This window comes from Helianthus annuus, chromosome 17 (genome assembly GCF_002127325.2).
Source record: "Helianthus annuus cultivar XRQ/B chromosome 17, HanXRQr2.0-SUNRISE, whole genome shotgun sequence".
NCBI classification, from domain to species: domain Eukaryota; kingdom Viridiplantae; phylum Streptophyta; class Magnoliopsida; order Asterales; family Asteraceae; genus Helianthus; species Helianthus annuus.
This window is the reverse complement of record NC_035449.2, coordinates 35,821,959-35,845,957: the sequence shown is the minus strand read 5'-3', so window position 1 is coordinate 35,845,957 and position 23,999 is coordinate 35,821,959. Positions and strand designations below refer to the sequence as shown.

General features: G+C 39.5%; 1 protein-coding gene across 2 annotated transcripts; it reads left to right on the top strand.

Moving 5' to 3' along the window:
• Window positions 1–12,384: 12,384 nt before the first annotated feature.
• On the top strand, window positions 12,385–21,677 carry LOC110926552 (peptidyl-prolyl cis-trans isomerase CYP23). 2 transcript variants are annotated; one of them, XM_022170334.2, is made up of 9 exons: window positions 12,385–12,677; window positions 16,671–16,784; window positions 16,879–17,027; window positions 17,471–17,543; window positions 19,241–19,330; window positions 19,457–19,496; window positions 20,979–21,061; window positions 21,143–21,174; window positions 21,255–21,677. In XM_022170334.2, the coding sequence occupies exons 1-8, from the start codon at window positions 12,552–12,554 to the stop codon at window positions 21,161–21,163; spliced, it is 696 nt and encodes a 231-aa protein (XP_022026026.1). In that variant the 5' UTR covers window positions 12,385–12,551; the 3' UTR covers window positions 21,164–21,174; window positions 21,255–21,677. The 2 variants fall into 2 exon arrangements, with proteins under 2 accessions (XP_022026026.1, XP_035842460.1); XM_035986567.1 differs by having other exon boundaries at window positions 12,438–12,677; window positions 16,722–16,784.
• Window positions 21,678–23,999: the final 2,322 nt, after the last annotated feature.

The window sequence follows — 23,999 nt, the reverse complement described above, 5'->3', positions numbered from 1 at the left end:
CCAATATTGTAGTAGAGGAGAAGGAAAAGAAAAAGAAAGTTGAAGTCAAGGACGTTCCAGTAGTTCGTGAATTTCCTCAGGTGTTCCCTGATGATCTTCCCGGACTACCACCAAGTCGTGATATCGACTTTCGTATCGACCTCATTCCTGGAGCTAACCCTGTTGCCAAAGCCCCTTACCGACTCGCACCATCCGAAATGAGGGAACTCTCGAACCAACTCCAGGAATTACTCGAAAAAGGCTTTATTCGCCCAAGCACCTCTCCTTGGGGCGCGCCAGTCCTTTTCGTCAAAAAGAAGGACGGATCGTTCCGGATGTGCATCGACTATCGGGAATTGAATAAGCTAACCATTAAAAACCGATACCCCTTGCCCCGAATCGACGATTTATGTGATCAACTACAAGGCACATCATGTTTCTCGAAGATCGACTTACGCTCAGGCTACCATCAATTGCGGATTCAAGAAGAAGACATCCCAAAACCGCTTTTCGAACCCGTTATGGCCATTACGAATTTGTTGTTATGCCTTTTGGTCTAACTAACGCACCCGCGGTTTTTATGGACCTGATGAATCGCGTGTGTAAACCTTATCTTGACCGTTTCGTCATCGTATTCATTGACGATGTCTTGATCTATTCCAAATCGAAAGCCGAACACGCGCAGCATCTACGTTTGGTTCTCGAGTTACTCCAGGGGAACCAACTCTATGCCAAGTTCTCCAAGTGTGAATTCTGGTTAGAAGAGGTTCAGTTTCTGGGTCACATCGTGAATAATCAGGGTATCCATGTCGATCCCGCGAAGATTGAAGCCGTTAAAAGCTGGATTACGCCTAAGAACCCGTCAGAAGTTCGTTCCTTTCTCGGATTAGCGGGCTATTATCGACGATTCATTGAGGGATTCTCCAAAATCGCTGTGCCGCTTACCGGACTTACTCATAAGGACAAGCCTTTTGTGTGGGGAAACGCACAAGAGACTGCCTTTCAAACCCGCAAGCATATGTTGTGCAACGCTCCGATTCTTACGCTGCCTGACGGAAGCGACAATTTCATTGTCTACTGTGATGCTTCTAACCTTGGTCTTGGCTGTATCCTCATGCAGCGAGACAAAGTTATAGCTTACGCATCTCGTCAACTCAAGATCCACGAGAAGAACTATACAACCCATGACCTCGAGCTAGGCGCGGTTGTCTTTGCATTGAAGATTTGGCGACACTACCTGTATGGCACTAAGTGTACAATCTACACTGATCACAGGAGTCTACAACACATCTTTAATCAGAGGGAACTTAATATGCGTCAACGCCGATGGGTAGAACTTCTCAACGATTACGACTGTGAGATTCGTTATCACCCAGGCAAGGCGAATGTGGTTGCCGACGCGCTCAGCAGAAAGAGTTACGTGCTCAGTACCCGAAACATCTAAGCCCAGCACAATCTCGAAACCCTTATCCGCGAAGCCCAACATGCTTGCTTTAACGAGCGTACATTGAGGAAAGAGAGGATCTATCACGATGGAGCTCAGTTAGTCAGCAAATCCGATGGGATATTCTATTATCTGGACCGAATTTGGATCCCTAAGCGGACTGAATTGCGAAAGATTATCATGAATGAAGCCCACAAATCCCGGTATTCTATTCATCCCGGTGCAGATAAGATGTACCAGGACCTTCGTTATAAGTACTGGTGGCCGGACATGAAACGAGATATCGCCCTCTACGTTGGAAGTTGTCTAACTTGCGCAAGAGTCAAGGCTGAACATCAAAGACCTTCTGGTTTACTCGAACAACCGCCGATACCTATATGGAAGTGGGAGAGTATAGCTATGGATTTCATAACAAAACTCCCGCCCACGCCATCAGGCCACGACAGTATTTGGGTTATAGTTGATCGTCTAACGTAATCAGCCCACTTTTTGCCGATACGAGAAGACTATAAGGTGGAACGACTAGCCCAAATCTACACCGACGAGATCATTTGTAATCTTGGTACGCCTCGTGACATCATTTCAGACCGTGACGCTTGGTTCACTTCGCGATTGTCGGAAATGTTTCAAGCGGCCCTTGGTACGTCGCTTAATCTGAGTACTGCATTCCATCCTCAAACCGACGGACAGACTGAAAGAACGATCTGTACTCTTGAAGACATGCTCCGAGCGTGTGTCATAGATTTTGGTGGTAGTTGGAACAAACACCTGCCATTGGTGGAATTCTCGTACAATAACAGCTATCATGCCAGCATCCAAATGGCACCTTTCGAGGCTTTGTATGGTAGAAGATGTCGATCGCCTATTGTGTGGCACGAGATCGGTCACTTGCAACTAACCGGTCCCGAGATTCTACAAGAAACGACTGACAAATTCCACCAGATTCGAGACAACTTGGTGAAAGCTCGGAACAGACAGAAAAGTTACGCCGATAGAAGACGCAAGCCCCTTGAATTTGACGTTGGCGACTACGTACTCCTAAAGGTATCCCCTTGGAAGGGTGTAGTCAGATTCGGCAAGAAAGGGAAACTGGCGCCTCGATATGTTGGACCTTTTAAGATTCTGGAAAGGATCGGAAAAGTCGCCTACAGACTCGAACTACCGGAGGAGCTCAGTAACGTCCACCCGACTTTCCATGTGTCTAACCTCCGAAAATGCCTCGCTGATCATGATCTAATCGTACCACTCGACGATCTTCAGGTCAACGAAACCTTGCACTTCGTGGAAAAGCCTGTCGAAATCATGGATCGCCAAACCAAGCAACTCAGGCGCTCACGCATCCCTATCGTGAAGGTCCGATGGGAAGGCAAACGAGGCGCGGAGTTCACTTGGGAACTCGAAAGCGACATGAAGGCCAAGTACCCGCAGTTGTTTAAATAGATCTGAAGCATCAAATTGGTCAAAACGACTCATGGTGATGTGCAGCTTCGAGCCTAATTTCGGGACGAAATTCCCTAAACAAGAGGAGGCTATAACACCCCGTGTTTTCGAATGTCAAAGTCAAAGTCCAAGTCAACTTTGACTTTCTTTGACTATAGATAGTCTATATTATGTTTTAGTTGTATTCTGTGGAGTAAGTGCTATAATCAGAAAGAATCGAGGTAATCGAATGTTCAATCAATGCGACCGATTTACGACTGTGAATAGTAGGAAGTAACAATGCGATAAAGTTAATCAATCAATAATCAGGTTAATCGATTCATCAGTCAAACTCGAGACTCGAATTATGCGAACTCTGGTATTATTATACGTGTGTGTGCCTTATGTATTACTTGTGCGTGTTTACTTATATGTTTGGTGTGGTATTCAAGCGAATCAAACGAAAATCGAATCGAACTCGAAAAGCAACCGAACTCAATCGAAATTGACAACGAAACGTGAAATGTAGATGCTTGTATGTAGATATAGTGATTGGGACTGAAAGTAATTTGACTAGGAACTCCATCGTATTCGTATCACTGTCCATCAAAATCGAAACATCGAAAACCGTCGCGAAATACTCAAAATGGGTCGCGGATCGAACAGGAGGTATCCTGATCGAACAGGCTAGCCGATCGGCTAGCATCTTCCTAGCCGATCGAGCGGCCCATTCGATCGGAGCTCCTGGCCGATCGGCTGCCACTTTCCTCCTTTGGAGCCTATAAATAGGGTTGGCATTGTCACACTTTCTGTTTTTGGATAGCTCTGACCGAACCAGCCTTCTTCTTCACCTTTTTCTCCGATTTCTCTCAACTCCGGTAAGTTTTCACTCTAATTCTTGTACGATTTTGATCACTACATGATTCTATACCTTTCTATCTTTCAAAACTTGATTTCTAACCGTGAAATCACCAAGATCTAAGTGTTCTTGGGTGATGTCATCACGGTGTTCTTGAAGAACACCAAACTTTGGCCTCATCCAACCATGAATAGCTTAGGTCTGACCGGTTTCCACATAAACAAACTAAGATTTGTAAGAATCTTAACATTTTTATGAATGATTTCCAACTTTCTTCAACCTTTACACTCGAAAACCTTAAAACCGGTAGAAACGGAGCTTGAACCGGCTAACTAATCATTCTAACAGCTAAGAGGTTCAAGATTCGGGTTCTATGTACAAGGTTCACCGATTTCGGGTTAAACGCCAACTTACCGTTCCGAGCAGTTCACCGGGTGGATTTGGGTGATTCCTGTCAAGTTACCTTGAAAGCACGACAAGTAATTAAACAGCCAAAAGTTAGACGAAAGGCCGACCAGGTCAGACTTGCTGGCCGAACGGCTAGGCTGTTCAAACAGCCCAGCCGATCGGACATGCCAGCCGATCGACCGGGCCAGCCGATCGGCTAGCACATGGCGTCTCACCTTTCAAACTTCCTGAGGTATGGTATTGACGAAGTAGTGTTCGATCGAATATGATACTCGATTGGTGAACATTACTGTTCGGATCATGAGATACTATGCTTCAACACTTGATCGATTTTACAGCTCGTTCGTAGTAGGGAATGCCAGCCGATCAAACAGTCTGTTCGATCGAGCGACATCCTGTGGAGAACCACTTCTAAAGTTCCCAGCCGATCGGTTAAGCCGGCCGATCGAACGGACCGTTCGATCGATCGATCGACCTGAAAGGTAAGAACACTTTAGTGTTCTCGTATACTACAACATAAACTTCAAAAGTTCAAATCCTCAAACACAAACACACCGGAGGAAGAAACAATCCACTCGAATGGCCCAGCCGATCGAGCCTACCGGCCGATCGAACAGGACTATTCAACGGACATACCAGCCGATCGAGCAGCTCGTTCGATCGAACCTGCCGTTCGATCGACCAGCCTATTCGATCCATTCACACTTGTTTACATTTCCGCGTTACTAATTGTTATGCTATCGAACTATTCAGGCTAATCCTACTCTCAGCGTTCCCTTCAATCCATAATCAATCACTGTGAGTATACTCGATCCCTTTTTGCTTTTAGCACTTTTGGGTGTTACATACGTTGCTTATATCAAAACCCAATCGATCACACTACCCAAACTATTTGAACGCGAACCAATATGCATGTATTACGTGACTTAATGAATGCTTGTTGATTGTGTTTACACGTGGAATGCTGTCTACCTGCCTTAACGACGTAGTACTATAGTTTGGACTCAGCACCCGTTCACACGGGGGTTGTTAAGGACAATTACTTGCATGGATTACGGTGGTAATCATGTATTGCGAACCGTCTCGGACGGTCAACCCGTAGTCATTGGTATCGATAGATCCATGTCGATAATTAACATGCTTCGTTTTCCTCTGTGTACGTGCTGGTTACGCGTAAACTATTCAAACTCTATATGCTATTATCAAACTTGTATGCTCACCTTTACATTATGTGTATTGACTTTATTTTAAGGTATGTGACAGGTATTTAGGATGCTTATGTGCTAGGAAAGCGAGGCTAGAATAAGTTTCTAGAAGCCCCCAACAAATGGTTGTTTGCCAAGTACAAGCGTCTAGGGTATAGTTGTCTGTAGATCTTGTCCTCTGGCAATACAGCCAGAAAGTCAACAGAATAGGGGTCTAGAAGCAGATAAACAATTGCTGTAATAATAATTGAATCTGAGTTGTCGGAACGGAATTTCTTGTTTGGATGTTATCTGTAATGATATATTTGTTTATTCGGGATACGGTATGGGACGTATCTTTAACTGGATTTTATGAATAGTTGTTATGGAAACTTCTGGACAATCTGTTTCGCTCAGTGTCGCGCCCCGATGATTCCGCCATCGGTTGGGGTGTGACAAACAGGCCGACCAGGTCAGGATGCTGACCGAACGGTTAGGCTGTCCGAACGGACAGCCCAACCGATCGGACATGTCAGCCGATCGACCAGGCCAGCCGATCGGCTAGCAAGTGGCCCCACACTTTGACAATTTTATGAAGTATAGTATTGAACGAGGTGATGTTCGATCGAACGAGCTGTTTGATAACATTACTCATCGGATCATGAGATACTATGCTTCAACACTTAATCGATTTACAACTCGTAGTAGTACGGAGTGCCACCCGATCGAACATGTTGTTCGATCGATCAGGTGACATCCAGCTGAGGACTCACTATCAAAGTGTCTAACCGATCGGTTAAGCCGGCCGATCGAACAGACCGTTCGATCGATCGACCTGAAAGGTAAGAACACTTCAGTGTTCTCAAATACTACAACGAAAACTTCAAAAGGTCAAACCATCATACACAAACACATCCTACTCAAAGGAAGAAACAATCCACTCGAACAGTCCAACCGATCGAGCTTACCGGCCGATCGAATAGGCTGTCCGAACGGACTGTCCAGCCGAATGAACAACTCGTTCGATCGAACCAACTGTCCGATCGACCAGGCTGTTCGACCCATCATCCCTTGTTTCCGTTTTGCGTGTTACTCATCGTTATGCTATCGAACTGTTCAGGCTAACCCTACTCTCAAGTGCTCCCTTCAATCCACAATCAATCGTTGTGAGTATACTCGAACCCTTTTTGCTTTAGCGCTTTTGGGTGTTACATACGTTACTTATCAAAATCACAATCGAACACACTACTCAATTATTTGAATGCTAACCGATTCGCATGTATTACGTGACTAAATGAATGCTTGTTGTTATGTTTACACGTGGAATGCTGTCTACCTGCCTTAACGACGTAGTACTATAGTTTGGACTCAGCACCCGTTCACGGGGGTTGTTAAGGACAATTACTTGCATGGGTTACGGTGGTAATCATGTATTGCGAACTGTCTCGGACAGTTAACCCGCAGTCATTGGTATCGGTAGATCCATGTCGATAATTAACATGCTTCGTTTTCCTCTGTGTACGTACTGGTTATGCGTAAACTATTCGAACTCTACTATGCTATTATCAAACTTGTATGCTCACCTTTACATTATATGTATTGACTTTATTTTAACGTATGTGACAGGTGTTTAAGATGCTTGCTTGCTAGGAAAGCGAGGCTAGAATAAAGCTCTAGAGCCCCCCAACCAATAGTTGTCTGTCAGGAACAAGCGTCTAGAGCATAGTTGTCTGTAGATCTTGTCCGAGCGGGTCTTTAAGAGCATTTGAACAATATTTATATTATTCATTTAAATCTGAGTTGTCGGAACAGAATATTTGACTGGTTGTTATCTGTAATAATTTATTGTATTATTTGGATACGGTGTGGGACGTATCATTTAACTGAATAGTATTAATAGTTGTTGTGGAAACTTCTGGACAATCTGTTTCGCTCAGTGCCATGCCCCGATGATTCCGCCATCGGTTGGGGTGTGACACCTGTCCGATTGGGTCACCGGGGTCAAGATGGGGTTTCTGTTGTTTAGCACGTTATCACACCGTCTCGACCAAAACTGCAAACTATCAAAACTATCAAGTGTCAAGACGATCAAGCCGCCGGAACGGATTGCCGTCCGATCGGATTACCATCCGATCGGATTGCCACCCGATCGGACAGTCGTTCGATCGGCTTGCACTTGGCCCCACTTAAGCTATTATTTCAACCTTTAAGTTTTGAACGTCGAACGGATTGCCGTTCAATCGGATTGCCACCCGATCGAACGACCACCCGATTGTGTGATGTTTTGAACTTCAACACTTAAACAATTTTCAACATGTTCAATACGGATTGCAATCCGATCGAGTGACAAACTGTTGTGAACTTGTTCTCACTAAAGTGTTCTACCAATCGGATTGTCGTCCGATCAAACAACCGTTCGATCGACCGACCTGAAAAGTAGAGATACTTCTCTGTTTTCAAATGCTACAACGAAAACTTCAAAAGACAACCCATCATACACAAACACATCCATCCCAAACGAGATGACAATCCAATCAAGTGGCCACCCGATCGGGTGACCACCCGAACGGATTGCCATCCGATCGACCAGCCACCTGATCGGATTGCCACCAGATCGGATTACGATCCGATTCGCTGACACTTCGCACCATTTTACGCGCCGCTTATCGTTTATGCTATCGTTCTGAGCAGGCTAACCTCGCTCTAAGCGCTCCCTTCAATCCATCATCGCTGTGAGTATACTCGAACCCCTTTTTATCGCATTTTGGGTGTAATATACGTTTCTATCAAATCAAATTTATCAAAACAAACTATTTAATCAAACTGTTTATCACTTGCGAATAACTGTTATGCATATTTACACGTGATGCTTGTTACATATGTGTTAGGACTTTTACTCGCGAGGTCCCGCCTTAACTAGTATAGTACTATAGCACCCGACGGGGTCTAGTTAGGATGAATAGCAATCGCAATCACAGCTCGAGTGACTTAGCTGGTAGTTTTTGTAACAACCCTCGGTAAAACCAACACCCTCATAATAGTTCCGACACCCTAGTATATCTTAAAATGTCCCAGTATGTCTTATATTATACCCGTATGTGAAAACCGAGCTCGAAATAGATCATAACATATAAAATAAATTAAAAATAAGAAAAATGGAGTTGAGGCGGGCCGCGTAGACCCACCCCAACCATTCACGCGGGCGGTATCAGGGTTGAACCTGACATCGTTGATTTCTTTAGTTCAAGCGGGCCGCGTAAGAGTTTATGTTAGTTAACGCGGGCCGCGTAAGATCATGAAACGCGGAGGCATCCTAAGCTGACACGTGTTGACATCGTGGCGAGTCTACAAGCTGACCCAGCTAAGCTATTCTGTTGACCAAGGTTGACGCGGGCCGCGTAACCCTGGCCTGTGCTTTACGCGGGCCGCGTGGAGACCAGATTTCAGCACTATTTAAGAAGGCCATCAGGTTTCACTTTCCGTCGTTCACAATTTCATTCTCAATCTCAATTTCTGAATTAGAGGCATTATAGTCGGTTATTATACCCCTAAAATAGCGAGGTTCTGCTACGATGTAAGTATTATAACCTCTGGAGACGTATTAGATACTCTGCCCGATTGATCTAGGGTTCCGTAACGGCTGTCGTGGTTCTGCCCGACGTAGTCGTTGGAATGCCGTCTCGGGGAGGGTATTACTAATGTTAAAATGGGTTATTATACTAACACACGTGCATTTGTGTAATTTATAGATTATTCCCAGGACATCCTTACTGAAAACCCTAAAACAGCAATGTGAGTTGATCCACTTTTTGTAAACCTTTTGTTACTATTTTTACAAAACCTCATTTAATTAAATATATACAAAGCAGTTATTGAGTATTTGTAAAGAATACAATTATAGTGGGTATGTTGGGGTTTTGTATACAAAATTTGTTACTGGCGTGGTAACATTCCATAAGTTGAGTATGGCAGTACCACTGATGTTAATTGTTATTTCTTGGAAACAAATGTAATTGCGGATGTGCCCTCAATACTGTAAAATGATTGGTATTTCAACTTGATTAAACTGGGATTCACTCACCAGTATTTCTCACTGACAAAATGTTTTTAAAACGCGTTTCAGGTAACAAAATGTGAAAGCCAAATAGAAGCCAGCTGGACAGCACTGAAGGCTTGGAAAAGTGGCAATAAAGTTACCTAAAAAGAAGTAGATGTTTTTCTTAAATAAGCTAGGGTGTATCCCTATGAAATTATGTGTACTGAAAACTTGGGTTTTACCCATGTGTTTAATATTATAAAATGTGGTGGTTTACTCTGATAAAATATTTCCTAACTACGGTCCTGATGAAAATTTCCGCTGCCAAATTGAATAAATAACGTGATACCACCGAAACTGGCTTGCGGCCGCTCGTTCCCGGGGATTTGGGATCGAGGGCTGTGACAGTTTCTGTCTTATATGCATATATGTTGAGGTATCTCGTTTATGTATTTGGTAATTCGCAGCACTTTTAACTATTTACGTTACACTATCAAAACTTGTATATTCGCCAATACTTTTGTATTGACGTCGTTTTAACGTATGTTGCAGGTTTAGTCGCAGTCTACATCAAATCAAGCTAGGAAGTCTAGAAACTCACCTAAAATCTAGGTTGTCGGATTTGTATTGTTCGAGAGGACAAGAAATCTGTGATAACTTATGTGGGTGTATTGATTGTTAGTATGGGATAACAAATGTAATAAATATTGTCGCTTTATAGTTGTTGTGGATTCTCTTGAGCAATCTGATTCGCCTAGTGTCGCGCCCCGATGATTCCGCCATCGATTGGGGTGTGACAAGCCCTAATGCCCCCAACAATATGCGATGGCACTTTTAAGCACATCCGATGATAGTCCTTAAAGATCAGCCAAACTAGGGTGATCGTGGGGAAACTAGAGGTCTCGAGCAGTGGCGGATCTAGGATTCCGACCAAGCAGGAACGTTTTATAAATAGGCGGTAACGAAATCGAAAAAACGTCAAATTTTTCCAAAATTTACACTAAAAACGTCAAAAATTTTTCGACCAAGCGGTAGCGGAGGCTACCCCTTGTTTAACTATATATCCGCCCCTGGTCTCGAGGGAGGAAATCACAGTTGTAGACGATGAACATAACCAGGGCCGACCCTGAGAATTTGTGTACCCTGTTCGAGCTCTGAAAAACGTGCCCTTAGGCCTTAACGAAATTGGGTATTGGGCTCAATAAAGGTCTAAACTTAATGCCAATGGACTAGTAACTAATCTAAAGCATAAGAATAGTTTTGTTAGTGGGCTTATGTTAATGTTTGTATGGGCATACCCTATTAAAAAAGAAATTTTTACGTATACATATCCGGTTTTTTCTAAAAATAGCGTGCCCTCAGAAATATCGGACCCTGGCCAATGATCCTCCCCGCCCACCCTCAGGGCCGGCCCTGAACATAACCAGATGTCACCCTTAAAGAATGACCTATTGCAAGGCATCCTATTCAAAACATGCAAAACACAAAAAGTTAATAGATAAGCTACAAAATGTACGAACCATTAAAAGTAAGCTACAATCTATACGAGTTTTTTTCGGTCTCTACATAAAGATGTATAAATCAGTTAAAAGCACACTACACAAGAAGGATAAATATACATGGTAATTAGGACTGTGAACGAACTGAACGTTCAGCGAACAGTTCGTGAACCGTTCGGCGGGAAGTTCGTTTACGTTTGTTCGTTTAATAAACGAACGAACATGAACAAGAAATTTTGTTCGATTAATTAAATGAATGAACATGAACAAAGGTCTTGTTCGTTCAATTGTGTTCGTGAACGTTCGGTAAGGTGTTCGTGAACTTTCGTTCATTTGCGTTCGTTTATGTTCGTATGTTTGTGTTTTAATTAAAGATTTTTGTACTTTCAAATATTTTATCTATATTTTTTTATATTATTAAACTTTTATTTATTTTATTACTCTAACACTTAATCTAGGAAACCTTATCTCACCTTGTTTATGCACAATTTTCGTCTTCATTCTCATTATTTACATCGACGAATACGATCGTCCTCTGTTCCACAATAAAGGATTCAAGTTCCAGTGCTACTCTCTGGGCCATCCACCTTTATCTTTTGTCGTGTTCGCCAAATTTATTTGTGTGTTCGTGAACCGTTCGTGAACACGCTCATTTCCTTAATGAACAAACACGAACATAAAATCTCGTTCAGTAAGTGTTCATGAACTGTTCATGAACATTTTATTTCCTTAACGAACAGACACAAACAAGAGCTTGTTCGTGTACGTTCGATTCGTTTACAGCTCTAATGGTAATACATGAGCCCATCCCATACCAAGATTAATCGTTTCAAAACCCATGGGCATCCAATATTTTATGGCCAAACATGCACAAAGACGTAATAGACATTGGGAAGTGGGCTTCATGCTAAATACACTCACGGGTAGCAAATCTCATGAAACAGGACATGATACCACTGCTACCTCCAGTTGCAACTATTTCCATCACCTTTGTCATTGTCGTCTTCACTTGCCGGCAGATAAAACAACTATAGTGGGTGAACCTATTTTGATACCTTCTCTTCTAAATAACTTGTTTTAACTTGAATCCACTTTAATCATTGCTTGTTTGATGCGAACCAAACTGATATTTTTTATGACAACATAATGAATTATTTTGTCCCAAACAAAGTTTGAACATAACCCATTTTGAATATTAACCGGCCTAACATGGCCATTTCACTAGACTCACTCCTTTTGATTTGGCATCAACATGGGTGTATAATAATTAGTTTGTTTTTATGGTTCATGTTATAAAGGTTCTTCTAATAGTATGCCCAACTCTCAAGTATTGGAATTTCTTTCTGATTATAGTCAAACTTGTTTCTTGTACATTCTAAACGTGCTAAATAAACAAAATAACGGACATAACTCAATAAATGAACACTAATAACCAAAAAAGAACCTCAATAAAACAAACCAATTGAACAACTCGTGTTTGAGTATGGTTTTTATTTCAACAAAGTACGGCTTAGTTGTGTGTAAATAAACAGTCCAAACTATCATCATAGCACTCACTAGTGAGTCGACTCGCTAGTTAAGGAGAAGAAAAAAACCCACCCAGCGAGTTGACTCAGCTTCATCGACGTGGGGTTGGGTTGACCAACGTCCCACTACATCTAACTAACATACTCCCTTTTCTTGAATTTGCAAAACCAGTGGGCAAAATCCACAAGTCAAAGATATGAAGAAATCGTTTTTTAATCCGATCTTCTTCACTTTTTTCCTCTCCATTTCATGTTTTCTCTCCACCATGTTCGCCGAATCAACTCAAGACTCGCTTCTTGGATCAGCTCGCGTTGTTTTTCAGGTTCAATTTCCCCAAAATCACACAAACACTTATGATTTTTGGCCTATGTTTACTTATGGGTCATGTATTTGGTTATTTGTTTGGTTAGTCTGTTGTGATTTTAGGGCTTAATTCCCAAATATTGGTTTCTAATTTAGGGTTAAATTCTCAATTTCAGTTCTTTTTTTTAATCTTTGAATGCATGCTCATGCTTTTATTTAAAATTGCTTGCCAAAATATGATCTTGCAGTTTCATCACTTAATTACCTTTGAGTTAGGGTTGTTTTGAGATATATTTAGGTAACAATAAAGAAAGTTAATTAGTTTGGTAGAGTGGATATAAGGTTATGATTCAAAGCTTTCTGTGTTTGAAATGCAATTTGTTGCCATAAAGTTGTTGTTTTTGATCTCTTCATGATATGTTTCCGATTATGGTTGAAATCTAAATCAATAGTTCAATACTATGATTTTAGCTTCGTAACTGTGAGAACCCGTTACCGTTTAAGTCACTGTTAAATGCTAACCAATGCGACCAGGCGCTAGGTAGGTGCGCTTTAAGGGGGGTTAAAGGGAGAAAACAAGTGGAAACTAGATTCGAATCAGCTAGAGACACGCTATCCAGAGTTTTGTTTTTGGCATATCTTGACCAACACTATCTCAATAGTATATTCCAAGTTCTGGTTGTCTTGTCTTGTTCTAGGAATCTAGGGTTTAAATTATGTAGTTGATATCGCCGATATTCAAGCCGGGGGTCTCACTGGAAGCAGCCTCTCTATTCCTACGGGGTAGAGGTAAGGCTGTCTACACCTTACCCTCCTCATACCCTACCTTTGCTTTGCTATTGGTGGGATTTACTGAATATGATGATGATGATATCGCCGATATATCACCTATATATTGGTGATATATCGGTTATCGGTCCTCTGGTGAGATATCGATGCAAAATATTGGTACCAATATTATTGGCGATATTGACCAATTTTCCCTATATCAGTACTTTTATTCTTAGTTCTACCATTCGTCTTTCTTCTTATTGCTACTGTTAATTGTTAGTGTTTTAAGTCTTAATGAGTTCCTACTTGCTACAATTGTTAGTGTTTTGCAAGTTGCAAAAGGTTAATTTGTTAATGGTAGGAGAGCACACTGAATTGTTAGTGTTAAATTGCTCTATATATAAATTCTGCTTGATATTAAAAATGCCGATATCCCACCGCGATTACCGATATCTTAAATATCGGTCCTTGACCGATATCCGATTTTTTACCGCATTAACTATTTAGGGTTTAAATATCGGTCCTTGTCTATGTTTTCAACGCCTCGCTGCAATCCAGGCACTTTCATGTGGGAGTGCATACTCATACTTTTATCTACAATTCTCAATTTCAGTTCATAGTCTTATCTTTGAATGCATGCTCATGCTTTTATTTACAATTGATTGCCAAAACATGATCTTTCAGTTTCATCACTGAATTAGCTGAGACAGTGTGTTAGGGTTGTTTTGTCATATATTTAGGTATCAATAAAGAAAGTTAATAAATTTGGTAGAGTGGTTGTAAGGTAATGATCCATTGTTTTTTTTGTTTTTGAAATGCAATTTGTTGCCATAAAGTTGTTGTTCTGATCTCTTTATGATATGCTTCTGGTTATAGTTGAAATCTAAATCAATAGTACGATTTTTAGTCTTTAGAATATGATTACAATTTTGTAATTGTGAGAATCTGTTAGTGATAAACTCACTTCCAACCAATGATTACATAAGGGGGGTTAAAGAGAGAAGATCATTGAAAACTGGATTCAAATCTGCTAGAGAGATTTGGGCGATTACAATTTGTTGTCCAAAGTTTTGTTTTTGCCATATCTTTAGCCTGAACTATCTTAATATCTTGGTTTTAAAATGCGCCCATCAGGAGCGCATAATGCGGGCATCACATGATGCGGCACCTTATGTAGTTCAACTGTAATTAAACAAATTGGACCATGATTGCAATGGGTCTGAGTTTTTCAAAATCTGATTGAACTAAGCTGACCATCGATTGAGCAATGGTTTGAGTATTTGAACAAATCTGACTAGAAACGACGAGAATATTTTATATTTTAGTGATAAAAGTTAGCAAGTTAAAATATTATCTATAAATATTTTTTAGTACTTTTGTAATAACAAACGCCTCACATACGTGATGCGCGTGCTTCACGCATTGAGTGTCATGCATCGGCCTTTTGGATCAAAACGCATCAGAGCGCCATGAGCTTTGAAGCCAAGCTCAATATTATATTCTAAATTCTGGTTATCTTGTCTTGTCCTAGGGTTTTAATGTTAAATACATTAACATCTTGTGTTTCATTATCGTTCTCATCCTTCCACCACACAAACACATCGTTTTTTTGTTCAATTTGATTTCATAAGTTATGATTGTCGGTCAATGTTTACTTATGGATCGTGTATTTGTTTGGGTACTTGTTGTGGTTTAGGGCTTAATTCCCAAATGTAGCTCTTGTGTTTTTAGGGCTTAATTTCCATATTGGTTTCTGATTTTGGGTTAGTTTTACATGCTCACTCTTTTGTTTACAATTTCTTGCCAAAACATGATCTTTCAGTTTCTTCACTAAATTAGGTGACACAGTGTGTTAGTTTTATGAGTTAGGGTTGTTTTTGTCATATTTTTAGGTATTAATAAAGAAAGTTAATTAATTTAGTAGAGTGGATCCAAAGATTTCTGTTTTTGAAATGCAATTTATATGTTTCTGGGTATAGTTGAAGTCTAAATCAGTACTATGATTTTAGCATCTCTTTAGAATATGATTACAGTTTTGTAACTGTGAGAACCCGTTACCGGTAAGCTCACTGCTGGTCAACAGGAGCAGGCGCTAGGTAGGTGCACATTAAGGGGGATTAAACGGAAAAAAAACAAGTGGAAACTGGATTCAAATATGCTAGAAGGATTCTAGCGATTACAAGAAAGGAACTTGAACTAATTCTTCTACATAAAATACTAAAAGGATATAAAGATTACAACGAAGGAAATACGGAAAGGAAGTAACAACCCACTAAACTAAACCACGTAAACATGGGTAGTATGCCATCCCTTTAGTTTCTCACCAAGCTAACAAAACAAACACATGCAGAACATAAAACATAGAACAACCCCACCCCGCCCATGAGTCATGCATCACACGCACCCTCATGCACTATTATTGACCAGCTCACGTGCACACATCATTCCACCGTGCTTGAATTCACCTTGTCCTCAAGGTGAAGATCGGGGTCGTCCGCGAAGTCGCTGATCATCATTAGCTACGGTTTAGAACACCTGTGGCCTGACTTATACGTTGCGTCACAGTAGTAACATAATCCTTTAGCATGGTGGTCACAAATTTCGGCACTTGTGAGACGTTGGACAAAATTAGGAGCCGGAAGGGCCAACTGGGGGGTTGGAGCCGGTCCCAAAAAGCCTGTAGCAGGTGGTTCTTTGCTAGAATCAGGGACTCGGCCCAACTTCAATTTTTCTTCCACGAGACGTGCCATACCAATGGCATCAGACAAACCGCCAAGCGAATCTCGTTCTTGAGTCCACCCATGAAACATCCGATCAAGAAGGGTTCCGGTAAGTCATCAACATGGTGGGAGAGGCGTTCATATTCCTCTTGGTAAGCCAACCACGGTTGTAGTCTGTTTGAGGCGAGAGAGGGCTTTTGCTGGATACTTGTAATCGGTAGGGCTAAAACGAGCATGGCATACGAAAGTAGAAGTAACTATCAGAAATTTGCTTGACATGGACATGAGCCTTTAAAGAATGACTAGTGAACATAGATGTTTACCACAAGCTAGAGATACTTATGTATTATATATGCATTATTATAGTAACATTAACAAAATTTTCTATTGGGTCAATGATGCCACAACTTGTAGCATGATATATATGATGGAAGTTTAGTGTAAAATAAGGCATTATTGTTTAGTTTTTTTATTTGTCTAATGTTAATTGACATGATTGTTTTGCCAAAATATGAACGTAGACAAATTACGGTGACATTGAGTTTGGTTTTTACCCTAGCGTGGCTCCACAGACAGTTGAGCACATTTACAAACTTGTTCGTTTGGGATGCTACAATACAAATCACTTCTTCCGGGTAAGTTTCAAAACCGAGAAATAATAATTAAGTTGATTGGTAACTTAATGTATTATTTGTTAAAGGGATGATAAAACCGTGAGAATGGGAACAGGTGGATAAGGGGTTCGTTGCACAAGTGGCTGATGTGTCTGGCGGCAGAACCGCTCCTATGAATGAAGAACAGAGGAAAGAAGCTGAAAAAACAATTAAAGGCGAATTCAGTGATGTTAAGCATGTAAGAGGAATTCTTTCTATGGGGAGGTAAATACCATTCTCAGAATGAATATAATATACTGTTATTATTGTTACTTTATATGGGGAAGGATCTAAAACAAAACAATCTTAACCTAGGAAGTGTAGGAAACTGGGTCAAACGAACCTCCGATTGACCTCATTCCAGCAGCCTTGGAACCGCCTCGTCGAATCCTATTCGATATATATATATATATAGGATTTAGATTTTAGGGTTTAGCATAGGGTTTAGCTTTAGGGTTTAGGGTTTAGGGTTAAGGGGTTAGGGTTTCTGGTTAGGTTTTGACGAGCCGGTTCCAACGCCGCTGGAATGAGCTCAATTGGAGTTCGTTTGACTTAGTTTCCTACACTTCCTAGGTTAAGGACGTTTTGTACCGGATCTTTACCCTACTTTATATGCCCCATACATAGTCAAATAAAACCATTGACATAGTTGCATAAACTGATTTTAGGTATTCAGATCCGGACAGTGCTCAATCCTCATTTTCGATGCTTCTTGGAGATGCTCCACACCTTGACCATGAGGTTTGATCGTTTGAGTTCCTTAAAAATTTATGCAAATGATATGTTTTGAATAATTTTCTTAAGAGAAAAATGCTCGGATAGTCCCCGTGGTTTGCCCATTTTTCACCTTTAGCCCCTAACTTTCTAAAATCACACCTATAGTCCTCAGGTTTTTGAATTTCGTTCCTGGATAGTCCCTGGCATGGATGGAGGTTAGTTTTTGGTGTTAGGTGCGTGTGAAATGACAAAAATACCCTTACTGTCAAATTAATAACTAAAAAGTTAAAAGAAATATAATTAACATTGCCACAACCATCCCCGCGACAACCACCGCCGCCGCCATCATCACACGCAGATTTTCATTCAGAATGCAATCGTCGTCATCATCACCATGGATCCTAACGATAAGGTACTACTACACATTACGTCTATTTGTTTCATCACTGTTTTCATCGTTTTGATTTGAATTTATATGAATCTGAACACTGAACAAGCTCGAATCGAACTATCATTGTGTTGATATCACTTTGTCGATCATTTTGATTTAATTTTTCTGTGAATCTGAACAATGCACAAGCTCGAATCGAACTATCAGTCTATCGATTGAATCTGTTGATCGTTTTGATTTAGGTTTTTCTATGAATATGAACACTGAACATATGCTCAAATCGAACTCTCACTGCGTGTGTTTATTGTTTTGATTTGAATTTTCTGAATCTGAACACTGAATCAAACTATCACTGTATGTGTTTATCGTTTTTTGTTTATAATTTGTATGAATCTGAACACTGAACGAGTTCAAATCGAACTATCAGTCTATCACTGTGTGTTCCGAACACTTTACAAGCTCGAATCGAGCTATATACACTGTGTCGATCGTTGTGATGTAAGTTTCTACAAATCTGAACACTAAACAAGCTCGAATCGAACTGTTTTTGCAGCGATCTGACGGTTCGCAAGTAGAAGATGTAACCGAATCGTCAAACGAGAAGAAATGCCGTACCAATTGTCACACAACCAGAACTCCCCTCCTGTTGTTCAACCAGAATTCTTTATACAATCATCCAATTATAATAATAAATTCGTAAAATGTTGCTGACCTTGATGAGTTGACCTTTCACAGCCTGAGATGAGATCCATATCCAACAAGTTTATCACAAAATGCAAGTCCTGAATCCGCCACTGTGAACTCACATGGGGGGTTGATTCTGCTCTGGCTAGTTGAGGAGATGTAACCGCGTCAAAAACCGTTAGAACCAGACCGAATCCGAGGGTTTCTCTTCTTTTCAAGTTGAGTTTCAAAGTGTGATTGCTGATTGAATTGGAACTGATGGTTTGGTTGTGAGAGGGTGATGTTGTGGTGGCTGAAGGGTGAGGCAGGTGGGTGGAATAGGTTATGGAGATGGTGGGTCCCACAAAGAAAGATTGGAGGTGTTTGATTGGGTGAAACCCATTGAATTTATAAATGTTTTATTGTTTTTATTATTTTGTTTTGTAGTAAGGGCATTTTAGTAATTTCACATCCACTTAACACCAAAAACTAACCTCCATCCGTGCCAGGGACCATCCGGGAACGAAATTGCAAAAGTTGGGGACTATAGCTGTAATTTTAGAAAGTTAGGGACTAAAGGTGAAAAATAGGCAAACCAGAGGGACTATCCGGGCATTTTTCTCTTTTCTTAAAGTTAAAACTTTTCTTGGTAATTATTTTTTGTCAGTATGCAATTTTCGGCAAAGTTACCAAAGGCGACGAGACACTGAAGAAGCTTGAGGAATTACCCACTCGTCGTGAAGGGATATTTGTTATGGTAAACTTTTTTCACCTTTTTCCGGATCTCATTATCTATAACAAGGGTTCAAAAATTTTAATAACTTATGTTACACAAATGATTTCTGTTATTAAATGGTGATTGACCAACTTTCTTCTGGTTCAGCCGACTGAGCGCATCACGATTCTGTCAACATACTACTATGGTAAGTATTATGCATGTTTTTACTCCTTCCATTTCAAAATATGTATGTAACCAATATTAGGTTATATCAATAATCTTTCATGTTCCTACTTTTGTTGGTAATCTTTACATGTGATTTTAGGAACTAGCATTACATAAACAAAAATATAATAGACGTAGGGGTCTTATTAATAGCTTTGCCACAAATAAAATTGAATGGCATGCACTTTGCAGATAACCGCTTTGCATAATGCAAGTGCAAAAGCTTCATGAGGTTTTTAGGAATGGAAAGTTGAAAAAAAAAAAACATTCTCTTCATGTATTATTATCAATAAATATACATCATTTATAGAAAATTGATACCGGGTAAGGTTATTATACAAATGTGCTTAACATACTAAGGGGGTGTTTGGTGTTGCGATTTCAAAATAGATTATGCGTTTTCAAAATAGATTTTGCGTTTTCAAAACTGTGTTTTGAAAAAGCATGTAGGTACATGCTTCTCCAAAACTGCGTTTTGGAGGCAGATAATCACTTTTTCATCCAAACACTTTTTTAGATTATTTATGTTTTACAAACGCAATAATCAAATAATCACTTCAAAACGTAATCCCAAACACCCTCTAAACGTGAGAAGTGGAGGGAATTTTTTTCCCATCTTGTCAAGCACGTATTTTAGTCCCAGAATCTAAAAAAATCGTGTATTTACGCTAGTAGAGTAATTATGTAATCACCGTAGCGTAATTGCACATAATTACTCTACTAGAGTAAATACACATTTTTTTTTTACATTTTGCAATTAAATATCATGCTTTAAGTAAATGGAAAAAAAAGATATCTTCCTCAAAATCACGCTTTAAGTAAACGGAAAAAAAAAATCTTCAACTTCTCATGTTTGGTATGTTAAGACCCATTTATATGTGATCTTTACCCAACTGATACCAGCTAAAATGTTGTAACTAATTGATTGTGATCCGTAGCTCTCATATTTACACCTAATTGATTTGTACAATTCACTAAGATAAGTTTTTACCATTATAGTATAAAAAGTTATACTCCATACCAAGAAAGTACCCAAACTTTTCTTTTCAGGATACTGCATGAAATTTGCGACGTCTCCACTTTTCAAAAATATTAATCTAAAATTACATTTCTTAATATCAAAATCAGATACACAAGTTGATGGTACTGATTGGGGTCCACAAAGTTATTCTATTTTCTTTTTATTGAATGTTTATTTCATATATTTGTGTAATAAGTATTTTCCGATCCTACCTTCTAGCAAAGAAGATGGTGACTTGACCATCGTTATTAATGCGATGGTATGTTAATGCTCATCAAGGGCATTTGTGAGGACAAAAATTTGTTTTTGGTATAGGAAAGTGAGCAAAAGATAATTTGAACGTAAAATGTACTATCCAAAAATAAAAAGTTGAATGGTGTAGAGTGGCCAAAAGTTTTATTATCTAACATTGTAGCTAATGATATATAATTATATTAACAGATACAGAGATGGAGACTTGTCAACAGGATAAGTCAATACTTAAGCGGAGACTTGCTGCTTCTGCCGTTGAGATCGAAAGACAGGTAACGCTTTGCAGTTTTAGCCTCTACATGTCAAATAAATACTTTGTTATATGGAATAAAATAGTTTATGGTTTGTCGCAGAGGATGAAATGCTTCCCGTGACCGAAAAATAGGTAATAAAGAAGCAACAACGACGGTAGGGTATCGTATTTATTTTGATACCGACAGGGACTTAAAGCTCGTCAATTTGCAGGAAAAAAAGAATGTAGCTGGCTAGTGAAGAAATGTTGAATTACTTGCAGCATCGTCAACTGTTTGTAGATGGTCAAGGTGGTGGGCCTGGTTCTAGCAACCCGTAGAGACAACCCAACCATACTTGTGATAGACATACCCATGTGCAGATCACATGCTTAAGGTAAATAGGGTACACTAGAGCTTTTATTGATGGCTGCTTTGAATGCAGACACATGTGGATTGCGTTTGTTTGTTATGCTAATAGACAAGAATGAGGTGATGGTTCTTGGATGTCAGTGTCATGTGTGTGTCGTCCCCGTTTCTTAATTCATACCATTATTCAGGTTTTCGGTTTTTATCACAAACAAAATAAATCTGACAGATGTCCTTTGGGGTCTAGCCCCCCACCAAGCATCAAGAATTATTATGGTATGTTATGTTATCTGGGAAAATAAAAGATTTGACTTTTCATTCTCAAGTGGTCAAATCTTTTCAAATATGCATCAACAATTGTCTTGTGTGGGAAAAGATTTAGACTTTTCATTCTCTAGTGGTCAGATCTTTTCAAATATGCATCAACAATTGTCTTTGTGGAAAAAAGTTTCAGATTTTTCCCTCTCCAAGTGGTCAAATCTTATGATATTGTTGTTGGAATATAATCCTACAAATGAGTTTCCATGAAAGTTAAAGGGCTAAAGTGGCAAGTTTAGTTTAATTAGTTTGGATTATATATTTGAATGATTAGAATTATCTAACTTGATTTAATTTGTAGAAATAATGTTTAGAGATTTGAGTTAGTATTAAATTATGATTAAGAGAAGTATTTTACAGGATTAGTATTGTTTATTTTAGTATAAACATGGGCTAGAGGTCATTGTAAGCGTGTCAAGAATTATGCTCAGGGTCGGTCCTAAGAATTCGTGTACTTGTTCGAGCTCGAAAAAACGTGCCCTTAGACCTTAACGAAATTGGGTATTAGGCTCACTAAAGGTCTAAACCTAATGCCAATGGACTACTAACTAATCTAAACCATAGAAATAGTTTTGTAAGTAGGCCTATGTTGGTGTTTGTATAGGTTTGCCCTATTAATTTATTTTTTTACATATATATACCGGATTTTTTTTAAATAACGTGCACTTTGAAATATCGGGCTTTGGCCGGTGATCCTCTCCACCCACCCTCAAGGTCGCCCATGATTATGCTAGAGTTGATCTTGGTTGATTGAGATCAAATTTCGTGTTCTATGTTGTTGGCCTTAATTCCAACAATTGCATATACTTGTTCTCGCAAGTGAATTGTTTTAGATTTAGGGCCTGTTTGGCAACTTCTAAATGGTTAAGTGCTGAACCAATAAGATGTTTGAACCATTAAGTGCTGAACTAGTAAGAGGTCTGAACCATTAAGAGTCAGTATAATGCTTAATCGTTCAGAGGCAAACGTCTTAACATTCAGACTCAGTATAATAGAGTAAAATGCCCGGATGCTCCCTGTGGTTTGGTAAAATAACACTTATAGTCCTTAACTTTTGGAAATTACATGTATGCCCCCTGTGGTTTGCTCGTTTGTTACTCGGATAGTCCCTGAAGGGGATGGACGTTAGTTTTCTCAGTTAAGTGGGTGTGAAATGACTAAACTACCATTTATATTAAAAAACCTAATAAATAAAACATAAAAAGAAATCAAAGAGGTTTGTAGGGTCCATTTAATGATTTAATATTATAAAATAGTGGGACCCACCTTCCCCACCCCTTTTCTCCTCTTTCTCTAACTTAACTGAGAAAACTAATGTTCATCCACTTCAGATACTAGGTACTATCTGTGTAACAAATGAGCAAACCATAAGGAGCATACATGTAATTTCCAAAAGTTGAGGACTATAGGTGTTATTTTAACAAACCTCAGGGAGCATTCGAGCATTTTACTCCAATGTAATACTTAACCATTTAGATTCAAATGTCTGAATCATTTAGACATCTGCTTGCGAAACAAACAGTCTGAACCATTAAATGTTGAACCAATAAGAAGTCTGAACTATTAAGAGTCTCGTTAAGAACTAAACAAACAACCCTTACACTTGTATTTAGGGCTTAGATATATATCTTTTTAAATTGTTTTTGGGTTTTGTGGGAGAAGATTTGAGTCTCTTTTCTTTTTCAAAGTGGTCAAAGCTACTCATAATTTTATAGGAAAAAAACATATGTAAATGTTGCAAATTTATTGGGGATGTATGTGTCCGATGGCTATAGAATGGTGACTGGCCCTAGTGCATATGGGCAAATTAGGAACACAATCACATGGTTGAAAATTAGGTTTGACTTATGTCTCAATTGACCCTTGCTTCTTTTAACCGTTTCTTTTAGGTGCAAGAGGATAAGGCATGGTCCCTTTTTGGACTACATGTAAGTTACTACATGGGTGGTTGGGAATATTGTGAGAAACCAAAAAAATAACTTTTAACCACATAAAAATATTAAGTATATCAAACTTGCCGTCAAGTTTTGTACCTTGTATTTGAATTTAACTACATAAAAATATATCAAACTTGCGTCAAGTTTTGTACCTTGTATTTGAATATGTAAATAGCAAAAAGTTGTCCCCAGGGACTTGGTGTGGTAGTAAGATGTCTCCCATGTATCTTAGAAATGGAGGGTTAAATCTTGCGAGGTCCAGGTATAAGAATATTAAGAGTACGTTAGTTTATCGTTAAAAAGATTAAAAAGTTACCATATTATGTGATGAAGATGTGGAACTCAAAATTGTCCTA